This window comes from Centruroides sculpturatus, unplaced genomic scaffold (genome assembly GCF_000671375.1).
Source record: "Centruroides sculpturatus isolate CEXI.00-Female unplaced genomic scaffold, Cexi_2.0 scaffold773, whole genome shotgun sequence".
Classification (NCBI taxonomy): Eukaryota; Metazoa; Arthropoda; class Arachnida; order Scorpiones; family Buthidae; genus Centruroides; species Centruroides sculpturatus.
In genome coordinates, this window is record NW_019384998.1 from 373,631 (window position 1) to 393,179 (window position 19,549).

Below are 19,549 nucleotides of genomic sequence, written 5' to 3' on the forward strand. Positions count from 1 at the left end.
ATCTCCTGCAAATTTATTATGGTTTTGTATTAAAAAAAATTTTTTTTTAAATTAGAAATTAATTTTGTTTTGTTTTGAGTAAATATTCATATGTGATTCTTTATTTATTAAAAATGCATCTAAAGAAAGTAAAATAAATAGGCCAATAAAATAAAAGTAAGAAAAATAATTCAAATTTGAAGGCCAAGGGTAGGTAGCTCTAATCGTTAACCCGTTAGCTCTAATCATAAAGTCCTTTCTTCATCTAATGGTACTAAAAATTTTCTTAAAGACACAGACCAGATATTTATGCTGGCCAGATAGTAGTTCTTATCTGAACCCCATTGAGAACTCCTGACATATTATGGATACGAAAAAAGCAGAGGAAAGGCCCGAGAATAAGCAGCAAATGAATTAGAATAGTTTGGTATAGAATATTGGAAGAAACTCATTAACTCTATGCTGAAGCATTGCAAAGCTGTTATTAAGACTTGAGGAAGATATAAAACGTATTGAAATCTTATCTAATGAGAAATAACTATTTATGTTACTTTTTTGAGGCTTAAGTAAAGAATCTCTATTTCTTCCATTAGTGTGAATGGCAAGTTCTCACGACAGTGCTCATAAACATGCTATATCATGAAATAACACTTTAATTCTATATCGTACGTTATAGTTTATTGTTATTCCTATTATAATTGGTTTATTTTCTGTACTACATGTGTTATCATTACAAATCCCGATCACCGATTAAATATGCTATACAGTATATACATACTGTATATCATATATGGAGCAACTGTATATATCCAAGATTTGGTCTCATAAACGTTTTTTTAACATATATATGAGTATTTTCATTATAAACAACGTAAGAAGTAAAAAAAATTATTAAAAGGTTCACAAAGTTATTGCAGTTGCCTTTACCATAATTCCATTTTTTGGACGAGGTATAAAGAGCGACAAGTCTTCGTCAACTTCCTATAACAAATTATTAATTTGTATAATTAAAAAATAATATTAACGCTTTTATACATTAAATTAAAAAATAATATTAACGCTTTTATACATTAAATTAAATAAATTATTCGAACAGAAATATATTTAAAGTAAGGTTCTATTTACCAAACTTCCACAAGGTTCTAATTTATAGTGCTGCACAAGATTAGCCAAAGTTAATTTCATAACTGTTTGAGCCATTTTCATTCCCATGCAGCCTCTTGGACCATATCCGAAAGGTTGATATATCAATGGATCTATTAGTCCTGCATTCTTAGATGAAAATCTGAAAATAAATCATCAAAATACACTATTAAAAATTAATTTCAGAAAATGCATATTAAAAAGTAAATTAATCGACATCACAAGTTGAAATGACACTGTATTATACCTGTCAGGGTTGAAATTTTCCGGTTCATTCCAATATCTGTAGTCTTTATGCAAGTTTGGTACTGGAATCATAACTGTAACTCCCTTAGGAATAGTTATATTCTTATAGTAGAAATCGTTTGAACATATTCTATTAAATGAACTGAATATAAATTTTTTGATTAGTTAAAATAATTTTGAGTAAAAAATATCAATTAAAAGTAAAATTTACTTACAGAGTTGAAAGAGTTTGTACACGTAACGTTTCCGATATTATTTGACCCAGGTATTTTAATTTCGGTAAATCCGCATATTCAATTTTCTGTTATAAAAAGTATTTCTTATTAATAATGTAGAACTTTGGAGCTGAAGAAATTTTTTGAACACAAATTTATATATTTAATTAACAAAACTTTTCCATAAATTTTAGTATCAAATTTACAATGTAACAAAAATAAATAGAAAGCTTTCGAGATATCAATTCTGAAAACACAATTTATGTCACGTTTAAGAATTTTAATACAGTCGAACCTGTGTATCTCGAATTTCACGGAAACAAGAAAAAAATCCAGATGGACATATTTCGAGATATAGAGGTTCGTATGGAGCCGATTAGATTTGAAATACGGTATATTATTAATACAGGTATCCCCTCGTGATATTTGGGGGTCCAAAAAATGCGCGATATAACGAAATACAATAGAATTTACAGTACATACTTCTATTAGGTAAAAATAAACGTTTCTGAAATCCATTAGCAGAAATCGTTGGTTAATAATTTTTGATGCCTGCTTTTCTTTCGACTGGACAATATTTTGAAGGTAAGCAATAGCGGCGAATGCATTCTGACTAATATCTTCCTGACATTGAAGGAAATGTTTCAACATTTCAATGGCCTTTTCCACCTCTTTTGAGGTAATACTGTATCTATCTAATCCTCTAGTTCAGTGGTTCCCAATTAGTTTTTCCTGCCTACCACTTCAAGAAAGAGCTTAAACTCGCGTACCCCTTATAGCAGAAATTCATATTAATCCATACTAATATTATAAATTCGAAGATAATGCTGTCTGTCTGTCACCTTTTCACGTCTAAACCGCTGAACAGGTTTTAATAAAATTTGGCACAGAGATAGCTTACATGTTGGAGATAGACATAGGCTACGTTTTACTGCGAGAAAATATCTTACTCCCACGAGAATATTCGATATAATGCGGGCGAAGCTGTGGGTAGACAGCTAGTGATAGAATAAGTTTTTTTTACATTTATTACCTTTAAAATACAATTCTAATAATAATGAAAATAACATAAGGTTATTTAATTTTAATGCAACAAATGTGCACGATTTCCTTAGCACAACTTTGTAAAATCTGGTTGCTTTTTGGTCAGCTTCAGTCTCGAGTCATCTTCGAGTTGAAGTCGGTGACGATGTTTAGTTTTCATGTTTGTCATGGCCAAAAATCTGCTCTCGCAGAAGTATGTTGTGCAAAATGGTAGTAAATATTTTATTGCAGCTTCGTTGACACGATGATAGTGATAATTGTACAATTAACACAAATTGTGTTAATTGTACACTTTTTGTTTCTTGCGTAAGAATTTCATTTAGGTATTGTCACAAATGCATTTTTTAAATGAAATTTCGAGAATATTTTTAGTTATAAATAAATGAATTTGCGCATTCGACATAATGCTGTAAATTACAGAATTTTTGATGGTCCCTCCATTATTTTTTGATTGCTTCATCTCATGCATTTAAATTTTAAATCGACCGATTTTAGATTGCCGCGCGTACCCCTTCACGCAATTTCGCGCACCCCCAGGGGTACGCGTACCACTAATTGGGAACCACTGCTCTAGTTGATCGTTGTCGTCAGAAACTTTACTCACATTCCTCACGATCTTCGTATATAGTAACATTTCTCATGTTATAAGGGAATCGTCCACGTCCAAAAACTCGTCAAATAATGTCAAGATTATATTTATTCTTGACGATTATCTACTCTTACGAATTTACTTTATTGGTTTCTATGTCTTTCATCTTTTCAATGATGTTTTGTTGTTCTTCTTCTTCTTTATTGTTTCTTTGCTTAATCCCCGTAATTAGAAAACTGATCTTGATTGTGTTTTCTATAGCATTCTTCCTAGAATAGTAGATTATCCTCATAGCGTCCAAAACATTGGTAGTGATTGAAGGTTAAAGATTGCTTTATATACTATAGGAAACGATTTCTTTTTTTGAGAAACATCTAGGATTTTCAGAATGATCAATTGTTAGTGATAAAAGTTTTTACTTCCAGTTTAACTTCTAAACGTTCAGTCACGCGTACTTTATGTCATTTTCCACCTCGGCACTCTAGTTAGTCCCTTAAATATCGCTGTTGTATTCGGTAAACATTGGGAAAAAGGCTCGTTTCATCTGCGTTGAAGACATCCATTGGCTCGTAGCCATGAAGAAAAGAGAGATCCTTGATATACTCTTCGCAAACACTTTGAAGCACAGACGCACTTTCACCTCAAAGTTTCCTGAGGACAGTGTTGTGTCTATTTTAAAGCTCTTAAGCACCTGTTGCTGGATTTAAATTCTCTATCGCCAAGTCATCTGGTAAAATTCTCAGCTTTATTTTGTAATATCATTATATTGAGAGGAACGCCTCGGTTACAATATTGCACAAACCATTTTCTAACACATTCGTCTTCATTTGGAAAAGAATACTTTCGTGTTTTTTACACTTTCTTGTTGTTTTGAAGTTTCTCTCTACTAAATCTTTGTTCTTTATTATCGTTGCAAGAGTACTCGATGGAATACTAAACTTGGTCACATTTATTCTTCAACTACATTCTTTGTCAGATGAGTTGAATGAAAGAACAAAAGTCTTGGTCAAGCTCGGTATTCCATCAAGTAAAATTCATACAAAGTTTTAAGACTTTTATTCTTTCTTCAATTCAAAGGACATTCAACTTTCTATTCATGCCAGCCATTTGCTTCTCTTAATGTTGCAATCTCGAAGTTAAATGATGTCAAAAATAACCGTTGGTCCAGGAAAGTTCGTTAAAATCCGTTATAACACGTTATCTAGAATAATAACCACTAAGGGCAAGTAAAACTCGTAGCCAATCAAAGAGAAGCAGTTTGAATTGCAACTATGTACGGTATTGCGAGAGACGTTTCTTTACTACAATTTTTGCTATCAAAATGTAGTCGCCGAGCATTGAACTTGTCATTGACACTTCAATCCTTAATTCGAGATATAGAGGTTTTGGGAGAAAATTATTCGAGATAAACATAGAAAATGCATTGAATTTAGGCTGAAAATACAGCGGAGAAAATAAATTTCGACATAAACATGCTTGAGATAGAAAAATTCGACTGTATTAATTACTATAGTGATATTTAAATAAATCATTATTGTAAAAAGATCGATATAATAGCTCACCAGTTAGCTTACTTTAATTATAATAATAAAACTTGTTATAAGCCACTATTTTATCTTACTTTCAAGGTATGATAGTATTTTATTATTAATAAAAATATATTAATATTTATTACATATGTTTATTAACACTATATATTAGTAAATTAATTATACTGAAATGCCATTCGTTCTTTACAACGCCTGCGATTTGAGCTGAGTGATATTTATCCTTAAGTCTAGAGATTACTTAGTATGTTTCAAAACGGAAGGAATGATATCTGATTTACGCGATTGTTTTGCAAACCCAATTCCTTCCAAACTTTGTTTCAGAACTAATTAATTCAGTTTGTATGTAGCAGCTTTTGAACTTGTTAACGAATATATATTACAGTTGTTAAATTTCAGTTTAGACTCGATTGCAACGCTAAATCGTTCACAATTCAAAAAAGTCGAGCAAAAATTTTTTTGTTGAATTCTTCTGTTCAATTCAACTTAAGTCTAACAAGTAAGACAGACTTTTCTAATGATATTCTTCAAAGAGATGATCTGACAAAGATTCGAAATACCATGACAAGCTCACCGACATGGACTTGATATCTGTACCAAGTTTGGTCAAAATTGGTGTAAAGATTTCACAGGAGTTTATTTAAATCCAACGACATTTGTACCAGAGTAAAGTAATTTTCTTCGCTCACGCAGCTCAATTAATAAATTATCAAATATATTATTATATGTGATAGTACATGTAAATTTTCTTAAATAAATGTTAATTACATTATTTTCGATGTTTTCGTTTATCTCCAGACGAACTCTTTCTTGTTCTTCAGGATATTTAACCAAATAATGGGTGCACCAAGCTAACATAGTACTCGTAGTATCATATCTAGACGACAACAAAAATAAAACTCAATTTACAATTTAGCATTAAATAATTCATATAATTTGCGTTAAAGTTCACAACTTCATAACATGCATCAATATTTATAACACAACTATAATAACCCAGCTATCATAAATATAACAGCATTCGCAACAATATTGTCTGTTGAAAACTTCTTTGCGACACCATCCGCTTCACCTTCTGCATCAATCATGATTTGCAAGAGATCTGGTGGATGATACTGAACAGAAAACAGATTTTTACAATCAGCAATATTATTGTTATTTAGCAATTTATAAACTGTAAATCTTACATCAGAGGTTTTTCTTGAAGTAATCAATTGACTGCATGTATCAAACACCATTTTAACAGATGGACAATTTATTGCATATTTTATTGCATCCAAAATATTTCTAACGTACGTAGGAATCGGTTCAATTTCGGGAAAACAAACTAAACACATTATGTTAATAGTGTTAAATATAAAGAAACTTGTAATTATTTAAAAAATTCTTACTTGATAATATGGGCAGTAAATCAGAGGAATCAACCTCCAAGATATTGTAGACGGATTGCACAAATTTACTTGTTTCGTCATTTTGTACGTTTGTCTGAATTCCAAAAGCTGTTCTACAATTTACATCGAAAGTTAACTTTTTATAAAATTCAGCAATATCAAACGGCGATTCTTTCTGCTTTTCGATTTTCTCCATAAATAAATTTATTGGTTTAGCCATAAGAGTGCTCATCTAAAAGCATGAAATTTTGATATGTTTTATAATAACAATACGGACTTTTGCATTTGTGGATTTAAATATTTCTAAAAACACATAATTTTAATGTCCTATATGTACAGTATAATGTACAGTAGTATAATATTAAAGTAGCATAGATACCATCTTCAGTTTAGCTAAACTGAAACTTTTGGTCAATATATTTCTAGCACTATTCCAATCGTCATCACGTTGAAATGCGAATCCTTTAAATGCCAGATTATGAGGAATTCCTCCTGCTGGAAGTATTGTCTGAAATAATAGATAATATTATGTCAAAGTAATATTGTTAGTAGCATCAAAATTTACTTATAAACTTACGTCTTTATTCATAAAATGTTTGAATTCCTTTATCTGTATAAGTTTTATCAATTCCAAATCATGACAGACAACCCAAGGGTTTCCTCCAAGAAAAAAACTAGAAATTTTAAAATAATGTAAATATTTTATTTTCAATTTTAATTAATAAATATCACAAAAAGAAAATTTATAAAATGATTAAAATTTATTTCAATTACTTATTCCAATACCATTATAGTCCTTCATACTTAAGGTAAGAAAATATGAACACAGGAAAAACTTACACATTTGTCTATGAAAAAATTTCCTAATAAGAAGAATTTGTAGTTGTAAATTTAAATATTAAACACATTAATGACTTTTTTGAATTTCTAATAATGTGTGAAAAACAAAAAATACGGTAAAGAACACAATTAAAGTAATTGTTATTAGTGTACAGTAACAATTCTCTCGTTCGTAACAACTTTTTCTCAGGAAAAGAACGTGGCGTGCATTTTAGAATTGAACCGGATGTAGAACTTCTATAATAAAAATTCATATATATTTATACTAATAATAACAGTTTCAGTTACTACAGATTATCTCTGAAGTACTATTATATTTGCACACTTACTTCATATCTATTAATACATATGCCAACGTTTGTAACGTTATCAAATTGTTATTTTGATTATTATTTTCACGTTTTTGTCGTTTATGTAAAAAATATATCCATTTAATTGCAAATATTCTCACTTTAAATATAAAGAACTGAAATGTTTATTATTATTATTATTATTATTATTTCTCAGACAGAATTTAAAATTAAATAAAGTTTTTGACAATTTTACTGAATCTGAATGTTATAAATAATCAAAAATAAATTGAATAACTTATGTAATTACACAGAAATGATATACATTTTATATTTTATTGATATTATATAAAATAATAAGAATAAAGTAATATTTGCAGGAATAATGTTTACCCAAAAATGTTTCCATATTTTTCTATCCATTCATCGATGCATTTGTTTCTCTGTGTATAGGACAAATTGCATAAATATTAAATCATAAAACTCAAAATTTAGCAGTAAATAAAGGATTTTTTTTTTACTTTTTTATTATATTCCATTGCATTTCCAAAAATAAAATTGGGTTTAGGCCCTGGGATTCCATATCTCTGAAACAGGCTCATCTTTCTCATTCTCCATCTAAAAATATTGTTAAGCATTCAGTATTGAGAAAATCTGATAATATTTACTCATATTTTGTTGTTTCATCTATTTTATTGATATAATATAAAATCTTCTTCTTCTTGGTGCCATATCAGATTTCTGACATCGGCGACACCCGGTGTAGATTAGTAAGTAGTTAATAATACGCCAAGGTGTTACTAGGGAAGGTTAGTACCCAGAGTGGTTTCCCGTTGCCTTCTCTGGGGCGTGATGTTACGCGAGGGGAAAGAATGCCTTCCGGGAGGACTTTTATGGGGAACTGGCCTCCTATTTAGTCGTTATTGGCAAGGAGAAAACCCGGAAAACTCCAANATTGGCACACATTATTTATTACACTAGCAATATGAAAAATGAAGTATAAAATTTATCGTACAGGTAATCCCCGTATAACACGGTGCTTTTATAGCACGGGTTCACTCTAACAGGGTTCGGAAATTGGGTAAAAACCTCGTACAACATGAAATGTAATAAAGATGCGTTCTTTTATATTTCCGCGTAACTCCGCGCGAGCATTCTAATTGTTTTCGTGGCTACTTTGAATGCTCTTTCAACAAATAATCAATTTAATGGCTAAATTTTACAATTGGGACTCTTCTTTTGCCTCTAAAAGCTTATTTTAGAATTATAGATTCCTCCATCACGATACTTCGATAGTGCGGGCGCCGCCATCTTTCTTTCACCGTCGTTCCTAAATGCCTACAAACAGCAGCGCACTCCCGTTGCAGAGCGACCGCTATTAACGAACGCACTCAAAAACTGTTACAAGTTGATGATACTCATGCTGAGATCATCATATAGGAAGAATAATCCTCTGGTAAAATATTTACTTAAATAATAAATAAGTATTTTACCTATGAAAAGAATGAATAATAAATCTGATTTAAATAAGGATTTAACAGCATGTTTTTTAATTTTTGGAACCTAACCCCCCATTTCGCACTAGTTCTTTGTTTCGTATAACACAGCAATTTTTTGAAACGTAACTCCAGTGTTATACGAGGGATACCTGTACTGTATAAGCAAAATATAAATAATTCAAATTTCAAAATTTTTTTAAATCTCAAATAGATAATTAATTCATAAGTAAAAAAAATAAATAAACAGTTAATTTTTTATAATTTATTCTTTAAAGTTTATAAATATTTAAAATGTAAACTAGATACAAAGTTAATCGACAGTAATTTCTCTGTGTGAATCTCTAACTTTAGTGAAAATAATTTTATAATTATTTAATCCGTCAACGAGACCAACTAACGCAACAGTAAAATATATTTACCGAGCTCACTGAATAAAGATCTGAATTATGGAAATTTTACAGACATTCGGCGACTCTATTTTGACGGCTAACCGAGTTTTCCATCTAATAAATTATAAATTTTGTAAAATTTTTAATTTATTATAATTTTTAATTATTATATGTCGTGGCACATGTTGCAAAAAGATTCAGTTACTATTTTACAGAATAAAGCTAAGAACACAAAAGGCATTTTTATGACGAATCAGTCGCCGATTCAGCGAGAGATATTAAGTAACTTACAGATCGGAAATATACGACTTGATCGCTTCTTGTTCTATAGGATTTGATGTATTACGATTGGAGACAATTAATTATAAAGTAAACGAATCTTAATTTGTAACTAAAATTACATATTATCGGTCTATGAAAAATCAAAAAATTTAAGAAACTTTTACTTTTTAATCTGATGAATTCTTAAAGAGAAGAGCCTTTCGCTTTATCGTTAGGTTGACAAAATTGTCAACCTTATAGATATAGCAAGACTAGGAGATGTAGACGAGCAGGATATTGAGGAGATACTGCAGGTTTCTGGTGAGAGCCTTACCAACGACGACTTTCAAGAACTGGAAGAACAACGAATTCATGTAAAACTGGAAAATGGTGATTCTGAAAACGAAGAATCTAACGAATTTCTCTATAGATTTCCTTAGTGAAAGTTTGGTAAGATAACCGAAATCGTTGACCAAATTGTAGCGTATGATCCAGATTTTGAAAGGAGTGCAAAAGCAAGACGAGGCGTTTTGGATGCGATTTCTTGCTACCGACATTTGCTTAAGGACAGAAAAAAGCGACTAATGAAACTACACGACTTTATCGCAAAAAAACAAGAATTTCAAAAGAGCCAGAATCTTCGTCACAAAAAAAATTAACTTTACATTTCTGTGTGCCAATTGATGTGTTGTTTAACATATATTATTATGCAAATTAATATAAAAATAACTTAAAATTAAAGTAAAATCGGTCGCATGTTCTCCTTTCCCTATTTACCCTGTGTTAAAATAACCTCTTTAACGCGGTTTCGTTTAGTGCTTTGTCGTCTAGGAACGTATCCCCTGCGTTAAGCAGGATCTTACTGTACTATAATTTTTTTTCGTTATTTTATATGAAAAATAAATAAATGTTGGTTTGGTATACGACCTTAATCCGTTCCCGGTGTTTGGACTTATACCGAATTGGACATATACCAAACCAACCTTTCCCATAAAGTTTTACAACCTTTCTTCTTATGGGAAAGGTTGTAAAAATGATTAATCCGGTCTCGTGTAAAAAAAAATGGCTGGCTTTAAACACCTCGCTTGCCTGGCTAGTTCCTGCTTGATTTTTCGTGAGATCAGCGTGTATCATTTTAGCTTTCTCTCAAATAATTATTTCCGATACGCTGTCTCCAGTACTGTTTTTCAGTTATCCAAAGCAAAAGCAATTTCTCGACATGATCTAATGTTTTCGATCCCCTTTCGCAACGTTAGTAGATTTAATAATGTCTTTATTTTTCGCGATTGTCCATATCGTCGTTCTCGGAATACGGTAAACAACAGTTAAAATCTCGAACACACGAGCCACCTTCGTATTTCTCAACAATCTCTTTTATCAGTTCCATTGTAATTCTAGTCATTTTGTTAGTTTTCTGTCGCTTTTCATTTGCCTTTTTGCGATTCGTGATTAATAAAAATAAAATTTTACTTACGAATTAAAATCAGAAGAAATTAAACAAAGTTATAAACCGTTGTACCGCGAACGTATAGTCTGATCTAGTACACCGATAGTGCTACTAGTTCATTGATGGCGCGTATAATTGAATTATGTCGTATACCGAGCAAAATTTGTTTCGTCCAAACAGGACGTATTCCGAATTTGACGTATTCTAAAGCAGACATATACCGAGGTACCACTGTATATCAAATCCTCATGCATTTTTTAAAAACTTGCTTTTAGTTTAAAAAAAGCTCCTTAGAATGTTATTAATAGCTTCTTATTAAGAGCTAATAGCGGATTTTATTTCGTTTTCAGCTTTATTATTTTGTATAGCATCTAGTTTAGGTGTATTAAAAAATTTAATCTAAAATTTAAATTAAAATAAAAAATTTTTTCATTACCATTTAATAGAAATTATGATGGTGAGAACTAATCTGATAAATTGTTTAATTTTTATTTGTGAACAAACGAAAAAATAAAAAAATAAAGAATGCTTACCTTATCCAGAATAATAGAAGACACGCAAAAAAAGTCAATAATATTATTGTAGACGACAGCATGAATACTTTATTTGCTTCAATACGTGCCCAATTTACATTGATCGAAGTAAAACTAATTTGATAAGAATAGTATTTTAATATTTTATTATCACAAAGCTATTTACTTATTTACAATTATGCAACTACAAATAAAACGAATCTCAAACATATTTACAATAATAAAGAAGTAAAGTTTAATACATTAAAAAATAATCACTCGCAAACATAGGTAGGCCCTACATATTTATAGGTAATAATCATATTGAATCGCATGCTATATAAAGATGATTTACGTTTTGATTTCAATTTATTAAAGTTTAAGCATAAAAATTCTTAATTTTTGTTTAATTAATATCTATGACAGTATTTATTAATAGTGGTGATCTTTTGCGACAATTAATTCGTTTCACATATGTTCTAAAAAGTCTGTTTTAGTCAGTGAACAAATTATATACAATCACGTGATTGGTAGGAGTTTACGGGAAACATGATCAAAGATTATATGCAAATCTGAATTTTGTGAATTCTACGAGATTCTACGGGACTCTAATTTCAGTATTTTCTACGGCAGGGGTGGCCAAACCGTGGCGCATGCGCCAAACTTGGCGCATTGGACGATTACAAGTGGCGCTTTAGTCAGTTCTGAGCAACATTGCCAGATTTGGCTTCTTTGCAATTAAGAATATTACATAGAAAATTAATTTTTTATAGTCTGTCTTGGCAAGTTCATTTGTTGCACAATTCGTTGCAATCAACTTTACAGATAAAATGAGTGTTCTCCACATAGTAAATTACAGTGTATGCATGTATGTTTATTTTCGATCAGTGCATAGGCGTCTAAATGACAGTGCTACCGTCCGGACAGTCCACGAGTCGGTTGGACTGCTACACCTGTTGACCTTTTTTTTTTTTTTTTTTTTTTTTTTTGCTTCTACGATTCACGATACATTCGCAATCGTGTATGCCACTAATGTCAAATGGGACTATTTTGTACGGGTAACTACACCACCACCGCATTTTTTATTAATTTTTTTTTCACACAACTGAATTTTGATCTTTTAAATTGAAATACCTGATTAAAGGGTGGCCGAAATTTTTCTCCGCCCCGGGCGGCTAACACCCACGGTACGCCACTGCGCATCTGAACTCGTCTATCAAAAAATTGGCGCATGGTATGCAAAAGGTTGGCCACCCCTGTTCTACGGGAACGGTATTTTATATACAGGCGATATATTGGTTTGCTTACATAACTTTTCATAGCTATCACTATTTTGTGAGGTTAAGAATACGCACTTTTGAGTAATTATATAAGAAAAGCTATCTAAAATGGGTTTATATAAATTAATTTCGTTTTATCTAAATACCGTATTTTTCGCCGTATAAGACGCACCGGCATATAAGACGCACCCAATTTTAAAGGAGGCAAATTCAGAAAAAAAAAAATTATGAACCAAATTCTGTAGTAAAATATTTTATATCAACTGTATAAAGTTAACAGCAGTTAAGAAAAATTTTATGTCAACCATGTAACATACTAAGAGCTATCTTTACTATCATAAACAGTCTCTTCTGCTTTGACATCTTTACTATCATAAACAGTCTCTTCTGCTTTGACATCTTGATGGGGTGGTATGAAATATGATATATTTCATTCAGATATACCATACTACATATATCACTGCTATTAGCTGAGCGCAGAGACGAGTGCCTTCACCCGCTCCCGTGCTGGCTTACGAGACTCTAAAAAGTGCACAAAGCCAGCGCGGGAGAGAGCGAAGGCACGTGCCTCTTCGCCCAGCCAATCGCAGCGCGAGGCAAAGACCGCACAAAGCCAGTGCGAGGCAGAGCGGAGCTTCCTGGTATCAGACGGCGCCAAGAGGTGGAAGGGAACGGAGTGGCCGAGTATTCCTGCGGTTATGTATGTATGCAGAAGTGGAGGGGCAGCGGAGGGCCATGGTGGGCTTTTGTATTTGCCGTATAAGACGCAGGCACTTTTTTCCCCCCGATTTTGGAGAGAAAAAGTGAGTCTTATACGGCGAAAAATACGGTAAATATCGACGTTTCTCTATCATTATGTGAGGCCGCTTGTCACGGCCAGATATGGAAAGTCTACTAAAAGGTAGAAATTCCGCTAGAAAGAGAATTTTTATACCTCAGAACGGCGCGACAGAACGAGGTCATGCATGTGGGTGTGTCCGTTTCGTACGATACTAAGCTCGTCGTTCGACAGAACCGTTTATTTGGAGAGAAAGACTATTAACAATCCTCATTTTATTGACAAGTTGGACGAAAGCCCGAGAAGCTCGATCCTCCAAGTTTGATCGATTAGTCGTCCATGCTAAGAGAGTTTGTCGTAAAATATGGAAAACTCCGAATATGCAGAGTCGAAAAAGATGGTCGTTTCGTCGAATGTAAACTCAAGCACACACACCATTCCATGAAGGGAACAAAAGTCCGCGGTGATGAGGAGTACGACAACAGCACATGATCCAATTCAAGTTGGACGGATTTAACAGAAACGGATCAACAAGCCTTGGTGTCTTGGTACACCGGCGATTGGTCTCGTTCTCTCGTCTTCACTTCTCGTTCCTGATTCAAGTGGGGTTCGTCGAGACCCAAGGACTTGGTCGAGACCGATTCAGCCTCGGGAAAGGTCGAAGCCGATAGTCGATCCCAGACGGAAGTATTTATGACCTTGGTCATAAACAGTTCTGTCTGGAATCGACTATGGAAGAAAACTATGAAACTCGTGATTTAAACAACTTGAATCTACGTTGTTTAAATCACGAGTTGCATAGTTTTCTTCGACAGTTTCAAGGAAAAATTCGTTCGAAATTCCGATGGCAAATATATTATTATTAATAGGGATTCACTTTTCCCCAATTTAAATTTCTTTTCGAGAGAGAGAGAGAGAGAGAGACTTTCGGCGAGGATTCGGACTATGTCGAGGATCTTGCAATTAGCAGGATTAATGAAAGTAAAGCGGATCCCTCTTTTCTTTAGAGGATCTCATTTGCCATTTATTTATTTATTTGAACAAATGGAATACGTAAAATGTTACTTTCTTAATAGAAGGCATCTTAAATGTCTGACTATTTTATTAATAAAAATAGCATTAATTTACAGGGTTTGAAGTCACTACATACCTAAGTTTTCTTCAAGCCCGGGAAAAGTCCTGAGCATCCCCTCTCTCTCGATAGCCTGGCAATTACTTACTGTTAGAAGTTATGTAGGTTTTAAGTTGGGACACTTTAAATTCGATTCCTATGAACGTATCCTTAGCTTTCAGCAACATTTTCAAGGTTAAGTTATATTCACAATTAATCCATACCACACAATACTCAGCACATTTATAAATAATATTACATACGAGTAAGTAGTCGTTTATAAAAATAAATTGTAAGTTATAAGCTATACACGGAAACATCAGTAGTGGTTTTAGAAGAGCCATGGTTTATCAACCGGAATAGACGAAATGAAATGAATATAACCTAATTATCATTATTTACCTTTTTTTCCACCTATATAATTAACAAAAAGTAAATAAAACATATAAAAATATATCAAGCACGTTACCTTTATTCTGTAAAATGAAAGCTACTTTATAAAATACTGCAATGCGATTCGAATGACGACTTTTCTTACAAACAAACGAAGTAATATCAATAATCACTTACTTCATACGCAAGGTCATTGAAAAAATTTGAGTCACATTAAAAAGATTTCTTTGATTTTAAAAAATGCCTATTTTATAAGAATTTTCGTAATTTAAGATCTGTCGATTGAAACATCATTAAGCTTCTCGTCACTTTCAGAAATAAATGTTGGGTGGAATTTGGTGTTCTTTCCTTTCGTTCACGAATACAATCATTTGAAGGTGACTGTTAGCTATCTACAGTAAAAACAGATAGTAGCAACCATTGTTCCATTAACTTTTTTTGTATATAAGTCTGACATCATACATAAAATGATGCTTTTTAAGACTCAAAAGACAGTTTTATAAGATGATGTATTTTCACGTATAGCCTAAATATTCTTATTGAAAATTAAAATGTCCGAGTACGTAACTTCTACGTATATATATAAATTTTTTTCCAATAGTTTAATTAATATCAAAATTAACATAACAAGTTTGCTCTATTTTTCTCGTAATAGATATATTTCATACAGATATACCATACTACATATATCACTGCTATTAGCTGAGCGCAGAGACGAGTGCCTTCACCCGCTCCCGTGCTGGCTTACGAGACTCTAAAAAGTGCACAAAGCCAGCGCGGGAGAGAGCGAAGNTAACTTCTACGTATATATATAAATTTTTTTCCAATAGTTTAATTAATATCAAAATTAACATAACAAGTTTGCTCTATTTTTCTCGTAATAACTTTTGCTATATTATTTAAACTTTCATATGCATAAGAGGACACTTTGGTTAAAAGGAAAATGCGGTTCAATTTTCTGAAGTTTTACACAAATAAAATCATAAGTATCAATTTTTTATTTTTCATCACTAATAATTTCGTAGTCTTTTTACTTTTTCTGTCGTATTTACTTTTGTTCTTGATTTGCTGGAATTTTCCTCACGAGAGATCAGTTTAAGAAGAAATTTCCTCCTCATGAGAGGGTAGTTTCTTCTCTCTTTCCCGAAATACCATATACCCGAATAAACATCACAATTTCATTTATTATAATTTATTAATGTGAAAGTTATATTTTTAATTTAATCTCATAACAGCCGGGATAGTTACTCAACTCAACTTTTGGATTTTTTAAAACAGAATGCTATTTATCTAAACTTTTAATGACATCCAAGACATTGTAGAGCGTATGCTGTCTACTACGCATGATCAATTATATGAAATTATCAGAAAATGCTATTGAAATTTGTGCAAATTTTATGATGTACATTGTCTTTATTCGCCCTGGTCCACTATAAATTTCAAAATGAAGTGAAACTTCTATTGCACATATTTTCAAGTATGAATGTAAAATCACACAAAGAAAAAGATTATTGAAAGTTTTTTTATATATCTGTAAGCAAAACAATAGAAACATGTCCAGCCTACTTGGCCTGGTCTGACCGGACTACTTCTAGCTGTCAAGGTTACGAATATAATTGTAATTTCGAATTGCCTGTTAAAGCACTGTCAGAACAAACCATCAGGATTTTTATAAGGAAGATATTGCTATTTTCCTCAGCTGACAACACAAACATCTCTAGAAAAAAGATTTAAAAATTAGAAAAATTGAAATAACTATGTTACTACATAGTTATTTAAGTATGTAATGAAAGTAAAATGTTTATGACAAAATAAGAAAGCCATAATAGCATTCATGACGAACACTTTTTTCGCCAGATCACTTCCACTTTCTACGACAGTTGTATAATGTTAAGTATATTTAACATTATACTTGAAATAGTCTTGCAAGTTCCACTTAAATATGTACTGATTGTGAATAAGAATTTAACGCTTTGTAGTAAAAAAACAGCAAGAAAAACGAATCAGAAAAAATTACAATCATTACTAACAACTTTACTTTTTTATTTATTTAACAGATTTCAAAAAATATATTTTTAATAACTGTGTAGTTTATATATATTTTTAAATTTTCAATTGTATAAATTTCATTGTCTTCATCTATTGCACACATTCAAAAAATAAAACGACTAAGCGATTTTTTCCAGAAAGTTTATTACTTGACTTGCATTCGCAATTAATAACGCTACAATTTAGCGTTATTAATTCATTAAACTTGTATTGAATATTTTAATAAAAGAATAATAACCCAGCTGTCATGAACAGCATTCGAAACAATACTTTCTATTGAAAGCTTCTTTATGGTACAATCTGTTTCATCCTCAGCATCAATCATGATTTGCAAGAGATCTGGATGATGATACTGAAAATAGTTTTATAAAACTATTAGTAATATTTTTGTTATTTAGCAATTTATAAATTGTAAATCTTACATCTGAAGTTTTTCGGGAAATAACTATTTGACTGCACGTATCAAAACTATTTTAGTACACGGATAATTAATTGCATATTTTATTGTATCCAAAATCTTTCTACCATATGTAGGAATCGGTTCAATTTCGGGTAAACAAACTAAAAGCATCGTATTAATTATTTATAATCATAAAATCATATAAACCACCATAAAAGTTTTCTAAAATCTTACTTGATAATATTGACAATAGATCGGCGGTATCAACCTCGAAGGTATTATAGACGGATTGCACAAATTTACTTGTTTCGTCATTTTGTACGTTTGTCTGAATTCCAAAAGCTGTTCTACAAATTATATCGAAAGTTAACTTTTTATAAAATTCGGCAATATCAAACGGCGATTCTTTCTGTTTTTCGATTTTCTCCATAAATATATTTATCGGCTTAGTCATAAGAGTGCTCATCTAAAAACAGAATTTTGATATATTCATCTAATAACAATACATACGTTTGAATTTCTAATGCTAAATATTTATAAAGAAACATAATAAATATCCTATATATCTAGAGTTTTATTAAAGAGGCATAAATACCATCTTTAATTTAGCTGTACTGAAACCTGTGATCAATATATTTCTGGTATTTTTCCAATCCTCATCACATTGAAGTACAAGTGGTTCAAACGACGGATCATGTGGAACTCCTCCATCCGGAAGTATTACCTGAAAAAAATAGATAATAAAACGTCAGAATAATACGGTTATAATTACGAAAAATTACTTAAAAACTTACATCTCTATTCATAAAATTTTTGAATTCCTTTATCTGTATAAGTTTCATCAATTCCAAATCACGACACACAACCCAAGGTTTTCCTCCAAGAAAGAAACTAGTTTGAAAGAAATTAGAAACTAGTAGAAATTGTTAAATAAGTAAAGAAATTATAATTTCGATTATAATTTATAAATTATTTAATTAATTTAAGAAACTGAAAGTTTAAATAATTATTATAATTTATTTTTAATCTCTAACTCCACAACAATTACAGATCTTGACACTTAATGTAAGAAGATACGTACGAAAGTAAATAACTTATCGATTTTTTTTATAAAATAAAATTTCCTACAATAAAATAGAACTTTGTGTACGCAAATCCAAATTTTGCAGTACGTTGATAATCTTTGTGAATTTATAATAATGCATGAAAAACAAAAACTACTGTATAGAATTAAAATTATGTTTATTAGTGTACTGTAACCATTAGCTCGTTAGTAATAACTTTTAAAAAACAAGCGTGATGTGAAATTTAGAATTGAATTTGATGTAGGATAAAAATTCATACAGTTTTAGAATATGTATGTTATCTTCAAACTAGAATCAAACTTTCTCGACAAAAACTCTAACTGATGTTAATAGGAACTGATAAATAGCATCTATAGTTTCTTTTTGTTTTTGTTTACATACGGCAATGCAAAATGTAGGCCATAATTTTTCATAGAAAAATTGGTCCCTATTTAACTCTTAAGATGTGACGAATCCAAAAATTCACGTGGCCAGTCCATTAGTGAGGCGCAGAACCACAATCAATGTTCTAGCAGTTTTGTCTACTCAGCCACTGGTGGACCTCTAAAGTTCCGAGAAATAAAACCTTTCTCATAACGAGTTATAATGAGTAAAGCACAACATATCTCTGTTTCTTCGAGGTTCGAAAATAAAACTTTAAAAATTCTATATAGACAATATACGGACTATTTGTGGCATCAAATTACAGAAAGCCATTTCTGATAATAACGGCTAAAACAGACTGATTCATTTGTAAAACTGCGAAGACGAAAATCATGTTTAATTTAAACATGATTTTTAACAACTTTATTAAATATTATAAATAATTATCAATAAAATTAACATCTTATGTAATTACACAGAAATGACATGCATGTTTTATTTTATTAATATTATATTAAATGATAGGAATAAATTAATCTTTGCAGTAATGAACTTTACCCAAAAATATTTCCGTATTTTTCTATCCATTCATCAAAGCATTTGTTTCTCTGTGAATAAGACAAATTGCTTAAATATTTAATATTAAAATTTAGATTTTAGCAGTGAATAACAATTTTTTACTTTTCTATTATATTCCA

General features: G+C 31.1%; 2 protein-coding genes across 3 annotated transcripts; both read right to left on the reverse strand.

Moving 5' to 3' along the window:
- Positions 1–678: 678 nt before the first annotated feature.
- On the reverse strand, positions 679–15,088 carry LOC111633144 (cytochrome P450 3A21-like). Of its 2 annotated transcripts, XM_023377674.1 has the most exons (14): positions 15,031–15,088; positions 11,414–11,527; positions 7,806–7,902; positions 7,678–7,727; positions 6,732–6,828; positions 6,534–6,662; positions 6,155–6,386; positions 5,951–6,090; positions 5,760–5,878; positions 5,532–5,640; positions 1,584–1,669; positions 1,370–1,510; positions 1,105–1,264; positions 679–960 (listed from the first exon to the last, which is right to left on the reverse strand). In XM_023377674.1, exons 2-14 carry the CDS (start codon positions 11,473–11,475, stop codon positions 880–882), a joined length of 1,503 nt encoding a protein of 500 aa, XP_023233442.1. In that variant the 5' UTR covers positions 11,476–11,527; positions 15,031–15,088; the 3' UTR covers positions 679–879. The 2 variants fall into 2 exon arrangements, with proteins under 2 accessions (XP_023233442.1, XP_023233443.1); XM_023377675.1 differs by lacking the exons at positions 7,678–7,727; positions 7,806–7,902; positions 11,414–11,527; positions 15,031–15,088 and adding an exon at positions 6,995–7,084.
- A 2,247-nt stretch (positions 15,089–17,335) lies between these two features.
- LOC111633148 (cytochrome P450 3A56-like) lies at positions 17,336–19,549 on the reverse strand. The gene is made up of 6 exons (XM_023377676.1): positions 19,533–19,549; positions 19,410–19,459; positions 18,198–18,294; positions 17,999–18,127; positions 17,638–17,869; positions 17,336–17,564 (listed from the first exon to the last, which is right to left on the reverse strand). The coding sequence occupies exons 3-6, from the start codon at positions 18,243–18,245 to the stop codon at positions 17,449–17,451; spliced, it is 525 nt and encodes a 174-aa protein (XP_023233444.1). The 5' UTR covers positions 18,246–18,294; positions 19,410–19,459; positions 19,533–19,549; the 3' UTR covers positions 17,336–17,448.

Coding starts and splice junctions, on each gene's coding strand:
- LOC111633144 (XM_023377674.1), bottom strand. CDS start 11,475: ATGCTGTCGTCTACAATAATATTATTGACTTTTTTTGCGTGTCTTCTA. Junction 6,829..7,677: donor AAATATGGAAACATTTTTGG/GTAAACATTATT, acceptor TAAAATTTCTAG/TTTTTTTCTTGGAGGAAACC. Junction 1,265..1,369: donor GAAAATTTCAACCCTGACAG/GTATAATACAGT, acceptor ATTTATTTTCAG/ATTTTCATCTAAGAATGCAG.
- LOC111633148 (XM_023377676.1), bottom strand. CDS start 18,245: ATGAAACTTATACAGATAAAGGAATTCAAAAATTTTATGAATAGAGAT. Junction 18,128..18,197: donor AAAATTTTATGAATAGAGAT/GTAAGTTTTTAA, acceptor TATTTTTTTCAG/GTAATACTTCCGGATGGAGG. Junction 17,565..17,637: donor TCTATTGTCAATATTATCAA/GTAAGATTTTAG, acceptor CGATGCTTTTAG/TTTGTTTACCCGAAATTGAA.